At 34.0% G+C, this 11,062-nt stretch overlaps 1 protein-coding gene across 2 annotated transcripts in view; it reads left to right on the top strand.

Annotated features, from left to right (window-relative positions):
* LOC106468026 (probable lysosomal cobalamin transporter) overlaps nucleotides 1–11,062 on the top strand; it is a 45,672-nt gene that overhangs the window by 29,729 nt on the left and 4,881 nt on the right. For both annotated transcript variants that reach the window (XM_013928424.2, XM_022396329.1), the window contains exons 7-14: nucleotides 367–440; nucleotides 1,045–1,170; nucleotides 2,404–2,621; nucleotides 2,942–3,044; nucleotides 3,948–4,052; nucleotides 4,464–4,607; nucleotides 5,924–5,996; nucleotides 7,619–7,722. In XM_013928424.2, coding sequence (XP_013783878.1) covers nucleotides 367–440; nucleotides 1,045–1,170; nucleotides 2,404–2,621; nucleotides 2,942–3,044; nucleotides 3,948–4,052; nucleotides 4,464–4,607; nucleotides 5,924–5,996; nucleotides 7,619–7,722 — 947 coding nt within the window. The remainder of the gene's footprint in view (nucleotides 1–366; nucleotides 441–1,044; nucleotides 1,171–2,403; nucleotides 2,622–2,941; nucleotides 3,045–3,947; nucleotides 4,053–4,463; nucleotides 4,608–5,923; nucleotides 5,997–7,618; nucleotides 7,723–11,062) is intronic.

Raw genomic sequence — 11,062 nt, forward strand, 5'->3', positions numbered from 1 at the left:
ACCTAAGTTAACTTAGGTTACTATATGGTGAAGTTAACTGGATTCAAAACCAGAGGATCCAGTAGGTGAAATGCATTGTGTGCTGTGGGTTTTGATTTCCCAGTCATGAAGGTGTAATGCATTATGTGCTGGAGGGTTTGATTTCCCAGTCATGAAGGTGTTGTGCATTATGTGCTGGAAGGTTTGACTTCCAGATCATGAAAATGTAGTACATTGTGTGCTGCAGGGTTTGATTTCCAGATCATGAAGGTGAAATCATATGTGTTATTGAATGTTTTGGTTTATAGCTTGTAAAGGTATCGTCTGTTCAGTGTTGTATATGTGAAGCGGGCATTTAATGAGCAATGGATTTTCTTTTCCTTTCAGGTGGTGAAGATGCTCTGTCTTTTATACTGGGAGTCTTAAGTCTTATTGGTATGCTGTATTTCATCATTTACACTGTGAGTATCTATACATTTGATGTTTATGTATATCTTTCTTTTTAGTAGTACTGTGGGATTATATATATATAATATACACACACACTCTAGTAGAGTGTGGAATGTTCTAGACCTCTGTTTGAGTATAAATATGCATCCAAAATTTAGTTTGAATTAGAATGAGTGTTAGATCTATACTGTGTGATCTAGTTCAGTTTAGCCATAAAGAATGTATAGTAGCAATTTTTAAAGTGAAATTATCACAGATTGGCCTAATAACAGAGCAGGAAAAATTATTCATCTCGTCAATTGTGGACTTTGACAAAAAAAAGAGAATTATTTAAAGCTCTAAATACAACTGTGATAACCAACATTTGTATATATATGTTTGACTTGTTTTAGTATATTATTTTAAAACAAGTGGACTGTGTGTTTGTTTATTTTTGAAATTTATTGCTAACATGTCACAGGCACCTACTGTAAAGAATCTGGCCTATACATAAAACCTGACAGTAGCTTATAACCGGGATTGAAGAAGTCTCAATCTTGGTTACTATTATTATTATTATTATAGTTATTATTTACTTTCTACTATAATAGATTAAAAATAAGTAATGTGTCCTAGGGTTGTGGGATCTCATCATGGCCTATCCATCTTTTTCGGGGAACTAGAAGTGCTGCAGCAGAACAAGATGATGTAACAAATCAGAGAGAAATAACAACATCACGGATAACTAACCTGAGAGACAAGGTAAAGTATATATGTATTTACAGCACATGTACTTACATTTTGACAGTATACAAGTATGATAATCAAATAATATAGTTGGTTGCTGTAAACTTGGAGAATCCAGAAGGTTATTCATGATGTAGGTAACAATCTCTTATTCAGTTACCTTACCTCTGATCATCCTCATGGCTGGTTACTATACAGGTTAAAAGTCTCCTATTTTTCAAGTGTGAAGGTTTGCAAGTACAGGACACCTAAAATTGACCCTTTCTGAGAGAGTTACATTACAGGACTATTAGGTGAAATTCTCCTCTTCCATAATTACCAAATTATGCAAGACATGAAATTATAGAACTTGAAAGAGAGAGATATCTGTAATGATAAACTGTATCATTGAAGCAAAGTAGGGGGTACTTTACAACTATATGCTGAAGTAGTGAAGAAGGTTCAGTAGCTTGTTTCAGAGGTAACTCAAGAACTCTAGTCTGTTTTAGCTAAAAAAAGAACCTCCCTTAAATCTGTAAACAGGACAATTCACACAGATATTTGTCTAAAAATGCAACATAAACTGTGTTCATAAGTTTCTCCCCAAACTGATAGTTGAACAAAAACTAAACTATTGAAAGTTGTATGAGCAATATCTGGCATGTGATACAGGATAGTATGGTGTATGAAGGATATGTCTGCTTTGTTGTCCTTTTCATACACATAACATTTTTAAAATGGTATAGAGCATGTTGGAAAAGTTTTTCAACAAAATTATTATAATTGCAAGTCACAACTATAACGATAAACTAAACATCCAGAGAGTCAAGAATATGCCCTGATGAATGTGCATTATATTAAGCTAAGATACTGACTGCATTATACTTCAAGGAAATATCTTTGTATGGAATGGATCCCAACAAAGTAAAGATGCTTCAAGACAAAGCATGAGCCTTGCAATGAATTTAACATACCAGTTTTTCCATAACATGTGTGTACAAAAGTTTACTCATGTTATATCTTTCACAAACACCTTCCATGGTCTTCTGTGACTATAGGTTTCTCGAGCCCTCAGAAGTCTTCATTAAGATTAATGGACTTTGGAAAGGATGAAAAGTGAAGGGGGAAAATATTGACCTGAGATTATTGTTTCAAACTAATAGATCTTTAGTTTTCTAATTTGATTATTATGCATATATAAGAGTAAATATTTTAATTGTTATATACCAAGTTATAATGTTCTACAATTAATTTTTTATCTACTTGTAGTATCAAAATAAAAAAAAGCTGTCATCTCGAGAACAATCAGATTTGGCTGAGCTTCAAGAAAATGAACATCTGCTTTCTAGACGAGAGAGGCACCTTAAGAACCTAAGAGAAAGTTTGACATACAAGTGTAGATGCATAATACGCCCTTTCCAAATGGTCATAGGAATTCTCGGAGCTCTACTTGGATTTTTGCTGTGGATTTCTTTACTTTTATCAAAGTTAGTGTGACAAAAGTTGTCATAAGCAAGAGTATATGTTATATTTTGTTTTAAAATGGAATCCCTATAAATAAATAGGAAAGAGAGGTGTCTAAAACTTGAAACAGTAAAGATACAATTTCTTCAGAATGTGAATATTTAGAATTGGAGAATATTTGAATGTAGGTAGTGTCATTGATATGTGCATGTGTATACACACATACACTTCTAAATGTTTTTATAATGAAGTCGTTTTTTTCTATGAGTGTATGATAGTGTAATTATTTTGTTTGTTTTTTATGTGTAGGTAGTATCTCTCAAACTTTTTTGTATTTTTTTAGTATTGATAAAGCCATTAACTCTCTCGGCTATAAAATGGGATACGCTCAGACACAGCCAAACTTACCAAACCCATTTGACTTTGTTCTTGTTCATGCTCAGAAGGTAAATATGTGTTGTTGATATATAATATAACCTAAATCACATCCGGGTTATTTCTCTTAAAAAAAAATAAATGTTATTGAGTTTCATTAGACTGATTCATTTGTATTGATAATAAATTCATAAGTGTGTTAATTCGTATCTTAATAGATATGTAATAGACTTCCCAGTAACTAAAGATTTGTGATAAACTTTGTCAAAAAAATGTTTAGCACAAAATCTTAATGCTTGCCAGTTTACTAAAATTATACTGCAACTCTTGAACTGTAGTGTAAAAATAGAAAATCATTAATACTGTGTAGGTCTAAAGCATATTATCCTCATTGGTTTATCAATAAGATATATAAAAAAAGGACTTGAAAAAAGCACAAAACATATTCTGATTAGGTTCATCAACAAAATTAGATAAAACTTGAAGAAATACATTACATATACATGGTCCTTCAGTAAAATAAAACCTGAAAAAGTCTCAAACATAAAATTCTGACTAGGTTTGCCTATTAAACATTATAGAACATAAACCATGTAATTATGTCCTCATTAAAGAAACAAAACTTGAAGAAGCATGGCATAAAACATCCAAAATGGTTCTATTAATTAAGCACTAAAGAAACAGAGCCTTTTTTATTTCTACTTCCATTTATTGACTATAGTGTTTATTTAACATTCCGCATGAAAATAGTTTTATATCACTTAAATGTTTTAGTTTGCTAACAAACTTATTCAGGCTGATGTTTCAGCTCTCCGGGGGACATTCAGGTTTTTTATTAAACTCTACACCTCACTGTATTTTATGCTATTCAGTTAATAGTGTGTACATTTATATGTAAAGAATGCATTCAAATTTCTTGTAAAATTTTCAGTACTATAGATTATGTTTCATTTATTTACTTGTTACATTTTCAGGTTTTTCCAGTAGACTATGTGATTTTTGTATGTGTTCTGATTTACCTGGTTCTGTTTACAATTTCTGGGATCAGGAATCTTGGAATCTGGTGTTTTTGTGTCAGAGTAAGTGTCATAGGAACTGCAATGTTTGAAAACATTCAGTTTGCTAGAGTTTTAAATTTTTATTCAATGAATTTACAAGATTCTTTTACAATGTTTGAAACAAATATTTTGTATTATAAATTTGTGTGGTTGTTGCTCTCTTTAAAATAGATTTGTAAAAAAAAATAGTTCTAAATTTAAAACAAGAAATATGGCATTCATTTGGTATATGTGTGCTTTTTTGTGTTTGACAGTGAAATGTATCAGCTCCAATTTTTCTTTTACACAAAATAAATGTATAAATTCATATACTTGTTTTCAGTTTTGAAGTTAAATGAAGGTAGAACATTTTCTATGCACTTTTAGATAAATAAACCATATGAATTGGCAGATGTGCATTCAAAAACAAATAAGATTTATATAAACTTTCAGATGTACAAGATACGTCCTCGTAGAACACCACCCCAGGGAATGTTGATGCTGTGTTCAATTTTAATGTACACTATACTTGCTATCAACATATTTCTCTACAGTGTTTCACCACAATATACCACCTATGGCAGTCAACAGTACATTGTAAGACTCTTTTTGAAGTTTTAATGGTATTCTTAAAGTTCTTTGATAGATTGTTCAGGCAGAATATTCATGATGAAACTTTGTTCAATGGATGGCGACTGCCTGTTGTAGAAACACAAGTGTAGAAGACGATGTTTTGAAAGTCTTCCACTTTTTGTCTTCAGAAAGGCTTTCAAAACGTTGTCCTCTACACTTGTGTTTCTGCAACAGGCAGTTGTTGTAATTGTACTGAATCTTTTTGTAAAAGTTTTGCCAGTAATGATATTGGATAGAATTTGGTTAATTGTTTAAGTTTTGTCTTGAACATTTAAAATTTTTTTAGGCTGTTCTCACTTTTCTCTTTGATTCTATAGAAATATAAGCAATAAGGTTGAAATGATGAAAATAATTTTATCTATATGCATGTAGAGCTGGGCTGTTAGTGAAAGTTGCTAATCAGTTATTCATTGGGCTGATTAATCAATTATGTTCAATTAATTGATTATTCTCACTATAGGCTTGGAGAGTTGGAATAATGAAAAATAGTAGTAATCAGAAATGCTGGTATTGATCACTTTACATGATACAACTTGATGTAATCCATGCCCATAGGTGATAGAGTTAGTCATCTACCTCTGTATGTTTATAGGAATTGGCCAGTTTTTCATTCTACTGATTTGTTTTGATAAGTATAAGTTGTCTTAATTGTTTTATTTAAAAGATTATTTTTATCGAATTGACACAAAAAGTTTTTATTGTAGTTTTCATAGGGCTTCATAAAATATTCAACTAACACAAGTTAATGTTTAAGTAGTTCACATAGCATTTTCTAAAGGAAACACACTAGTTACTGTGTATCTGATTTCAAAAGTATTATGAATTCCTGTTGTCAAAAATCTTTTTGTTGATGTTTTCAATATAAAAAATATATTGTCCTCATACTGTAGACCAATGATCCAGTGGCTGGGAACCACTGGTCTGCAGAAACATCCAATGGAAGAAGGGGGGGGGGGAGGTCTTGTGAAAGATTAGATTTCTGTTGATTTTGTAATTTGTATATATGTCATGAATAGGTGAAAAGTGTTGTTTCCTTTTTAATGTATTGTAAAATAAGTAACTGAAAGTGTACCCATAGTGGTCTGTACAGATTTTTGTACCACTGCTGTAAGCTATCAATATTCCTTATGCATAAGTTGTACATCATCATCTTGCTATAAATTATTATGTTCTATTACGTATGAGTGTTGTATCTTCATGCCACTGTCATATTATCATTATTTTATATGTACAGAAGACTTTCACGATTCTTTATATTCAAGCATACCTTCTTGTTTTAGGCTAATATAACAAATGCAACAGGGAATTCTACAGGCCAAGCACTGAAGAGATGCAGCTCAGAGGCACTGCCTGGTAAAAAGAACTTACTTCCAATTTCTTGTATTCAGTAGTTGCTATTATTATAGAGAAAAAATGTATCGTGAATGTTTGGGAATTATTTTAAAAAATGATATATAAATAATATTACTGTTATGATGTGGATAAAGATTCTGAAAAAATAAGAAGTTTCAGTTTTTTCACAAGCTCATATTAAATGTATAACCTGTAACCTTTTCCAGACCAAATGGTGCTCACATCACTTGAGTACACACTTTTACTCAACTTGAAAAATTTAATTAAAATAAACTAGTCAAATTCTGCTTGAACAATATTTTATTCAAAAAATATTTGAGCATTATTTACTACGTGTTAATTTCATAGAAAAAATAAAAATTCAAAAATATTCAAGCTCATTTCTCATGTCTGAACTGTAAATCATTCTAGATTTTTTTGTGCTGCTTCGTAAGCTTTTATTTCTTTCTTGAGATTTGAACATTTTCAGTTAGTTTGGTATATATTTTGCATTTTAGGCCTTCTGCGTGTTCAGTTGTAAACTTATTGGTTGAACTCATTTATTGTGCCTCCCAGGAAGATCTTGACAACATTGAATGGTTCTAAACTTTGAGGAGTACAACCTCAATCCAATGATCACAGGGGTGGGAGTTTTTCTATGATATATATGTATTTTATAAACAGTGAAAAAATATTGGGAATGCTGCTCCATGTGACTATTACCAAACTTTTTCACCTTGCTACACTCAGTAGGTTATTCTTTTTTCAATGTTAACCACTTTGATGTGATCCCATCCCTGTAATTGTCAGAAAGGAAGGGTCATTTATATAAAGTCATAACATTGTAACTTAGGGTACAATAATGCCTTATGAAAATCACTTATGTTGTAGAAAAGGAGAGTTAGGGACAGACACACTAAACAAAGAAACCTTAAGACAATATTTTAATACTTTTCTGCTTCTAACTAACTAAGAGACCTGGGAATATTTTTTTACAGTTTCTGATAATGTATGTTTTATACCTGATAATGCTTTTGTATTATATCCCATTCAAAGTTACATAAATATTGTATGATAAGGCATCAGATAAGGATATTTTGGGCAAGTGAGTGTGGAAATCTCAAACTCTACAGATACCAAGAGTCCTTTTTTTTGTATGTGACATTAAATTTACTCAAACACCAAACCACAAGAACTTACTTATTTTAAACAAACTATAATTTGTGTGTGTGTCTGTATATATATATAGAATTATCTTAGCAAAAAATAACTAACATGACAAAGGTAACTTTTGACTTTTTGAAGAGTGAAATCATTGGTAAATTCTTGTCAATCACACCATGATTCATAGTGGGAAGTGAAGTGCTTCAATCAACAAAAGAAATTCAAATAGTAGATCAAATTGAACTTTTTTCAAGAATCGAGTAGACTTTACTAAGAAAATGTATACTAAGTTTTGTGCAATTTAAGTGTTTTCAGTGTAATAATGATAGAGACCAACATATCCTACAGGCCCCAAAGGATTAATAATGTTACTAATAATGCAAGAATAACATCTTTTACTTTGTTGTACAATATTATTAATATCAAATGGTACTCTCACCATGATGTTTAATACTTAACCTTTTGCTCTTTTCTTGAAGATGAATGCACTATGACCCGTGCAAGTTTTCTCTTGTTACGATTTTTCTACAAAGCCTGGTTCTTTGGAGCTGCTTACTACTGGGCTATGTGGGTGTTCTTGCTGGTATGTAGTTTCTTTCTTACAAAAAAGTTTTTTATTGTTTTTTCATGTTTTTTTTAGTCCAGAAAACTATTGTATTAGTCGTTTACAGAATTAAAAGTAAAGTTGTATATTAGCCTATAAAATTACAGTAGACCTTGTTTGTTATTCATCTATAAAATTCACAGTAGCTTGTTTAGTGGCTGTCTGTAAGTTTATGCTGAAGCTTTTTATTATTTATCTACAGAATTATGCTAAAGCCCATTCATTTGTCACATATAATATTGCAATAAAGCTTATTTATTAGTCATCTGTATAAGTACAGTATATCTTGTTTGTTTGTCGTTGATAGAATTAAAAAGAAAGTTTGGTTATTAGTTATCTACAGAATTATAATAAAGCTTTAATTTATTGGTCATCTGTAGGATTAAAAGTAAAGCATGTTTGTTATTCTAGTCGCTTTTAAAATTACAGTAAAACTTGTATATTATTTGTTTGTAAAATTACAATAAATTTAGTCATTTAAACAATCAAAATATAACTGTTTGATAGCTTAATAATAAATAGGTTAGTTTCTCATTCTTTTGGGGGTTCTCTTCAATTCCCATCTTAGTTGCAACCAGTTTTCTCCACTTCTGCTCTAGGATTTGGAATGGGAAGTTCTATCTCTTTTGAGGATGTGGGCTTCCTTGGAAGCTCTCATTCCCTTGGATCAGGCACACATGCATTCCCTTTAATAAATGCTTTTTGACCAGTGGAACTTTTCCCATGATCTCTATGACCATCCCATCTTCCATCACCTGGAATCAGGGCTGAGCTTGCTTAGTGGCTCAACAGGGACTTGACCATGGCTGGATTTCCCATTCCTCTTCCTCATCCCTAGTCTTATTTGTTCATAGATGCTTCCTTGATGGGTTTGAGAGGGGGTGGGCTTCCTTGCTTACCACAAGATTTTGGGTTGGTGGGCAGTCAAGGAGGCTACTCTCCATTTCACCATCCTATAACCTTTGGCGGTTCATCAGTCTCTCCATCATTTCTTCCTGCTCCTGCAAGGGCAGGTGGTTATGGTTCATTCTGACAATTCCAATGTCATCAGCTTTATTACCAAGCAGGGGGGACCAAGTCCTAATCTCTTTGTTTTCAGGCTCTGGATTTCCTGTACTGGGCCAATGACCACGACATGGTGGTTCAGGCTTGTCCTAGAATTATGAACCTTGTGGTTGATTGCTTATCCCAACCAGATTCTTCCCACAGAGGGGTCCCTTCATCCTCATGTATTTTAGTGGATGTATTCTCAACTGGGAAAACACTGTATATAGATGCATTTGCCACTCACTGAAATGCCAAAGCTGCTTCCTTTTAGTCTTCAGCTCCTCACCCCTTAGCTCTGGGGGTGGATGCTTTCAGTCAAGATTAGAGTGGTCTTCACCTATATGTCTACCCTCCAATCAGTCTCTTCTTCAGAGTCATTTCCCTTGTCCAGACCACTCCATGTCCTGTTTTGCTAGTTGCTCTGTATTGGCTGGCTCAGATGTGGATTCCTCTGCTCTGGTTCTTATGGGAGCAACAGCCCATACCCTTACCTCTGTCCTGATTGCTCCTCCGTCAACTGCGATTGGTCATGTTTCACCCCAACATCACCAAACACCATCTTCACACCCGTATGTAACGTCTTTCCTTGCCATTACCATTCTCCCTTCCTCCTTGTGTATCTCCCAGAGGCATTGGCTTTACTTCAGACTTTGGTCCAATTGCATTGGCTTCCAACCATCCTGTTCTTCTGTTCCTCAACTGTCCCAGATCTTCACCTGGTTGCTTGGTCAGGATTGGTCTGTTTCAACTGTTACTCCTCATAGGGCTGCCCTGTTGAACAACTTCTGTACTCCCGCTTCCTGGAAAGCCTTCTCTTCCCCCAGTTATTACCTTCCTTTTCCATTCCTTTCATCTGGTTTGACCACCTCATTTATTTGTTCAGCTAGATTGGGATCTCAATGTTGTCTTTCATGCCCTGTCTAGTTCCTGTTTGAATCTATTGCAATGTGTTCCTTGTACCATCTTTCCCTTCAGACCTGTTTTCTCCTCCTCAGCACATATGGTCATCATCATTCCTATATTTATGTCCTTAATGTTTCCTGCATCCTTTACCATTCCTTGTATCGGGTCTTCCTTCCTGGAACATTGGCTGCCTGAGAAGATTGTTTAGTCTTTTCTCCTATTTCCTTCCCTTCCATTTCCACCTGTATTCCCATTTGGATCCAGATCAACTACTTTGGTCAGTTCATTCCCTGCTATGTTATGTGGCTCGTACTGCCTTCTTTCATGGTTCTCATTTCTGTTTATTTGTTCCATGGAATTTCTGTGTTTCCCATGATCTATCACCTATTATGCTCACTGGTTGGGTTTGTCAACTCGTACGACTTGTCCCTGGAAGTTTGCCTTCTACATAATGTTTCTTTGCACCATATTCATCATCTCACTGTGTCTTTAGCTGCTTAAAACCACCATCCTATGGAGGATATCATTCAGGCTGGTATGTGAACAACTCCCAATACATTTCTCACACTTTATATGCATGACCTAGCTGTGTCTTCTTTAAATGGGTATTGTCTTCCTCCTGTGGCGATTCTACACATGTCAGTTCACCTTTGACTGGGGTAAGTCAATGTATTATTATTTTTTATCTTATTCTGTTGATATACATCATATTTCAGGATCCCACCTGGTGGTGGATTTACCTGGACAGGTATGCTTAGTATTATATTTGCACTAAATCTGTATACTTGTATAATGCTCACTGTTAAGATAGGGTGTTTCTGTAAGACCACTAGCTGCTTATCCTGTGGTGTGTGTGTATATATATTCTGTTATTACTGTTTCATATGTATAAAGGACCATCACTTGTGGACATCAAGAGTAAAGCTGATGTGGATTTTTGACCATCTCTTCTGATCAGTGATTCTTACAATCAGCATCTTTCTGCTTTTCAGTATAGAGAATTGCAGACACCCATTGCACAATCTCTAGTGTGTTGTTCCTCCAGACGCTCCAATGCATATTCCCCCCCCCCTTTTTGTTTTTGGAGCACAGGAGTCCTTGCCACTTCCGGTGACCAGTTGCTAGAGTGGTGGCAGATGGAAGTTTCCTCCTGAGTGGGGCTTGTATAATAAACTAAATGAAACTTTATACCTCATATGTACCCACTCAGTGAGTACATGCAAGGTGCTTCCATCAGTTGTTTTTGCCTGGACTGATTTGCACTTGTTGATCACAAAATAAATTTCTTGTGCAAGGTGCTTCCATCAGTTGTTTTTGCCTGGACTGATTTGCACTTGTTGATCACAAAATAAATTTCTTGTGCAAGGTG

The sequence above is a fragment of the Limulus polyphemus genome, unplaced genomic scaffold, assembly GCF_000517525.1.
Source record: "Limulus polyphemus unplaced genomic scaffold, Limulus_polyphemus-2.1.2 Scaffold2839, whole genome shotgun sequence".
NCBI classification, from domain to species: Eukaryota; Metazoa; Arthropoda; class Merostomata; order Xiphosura; family Limulidae; genus Limulus; species Limulus polyphemus.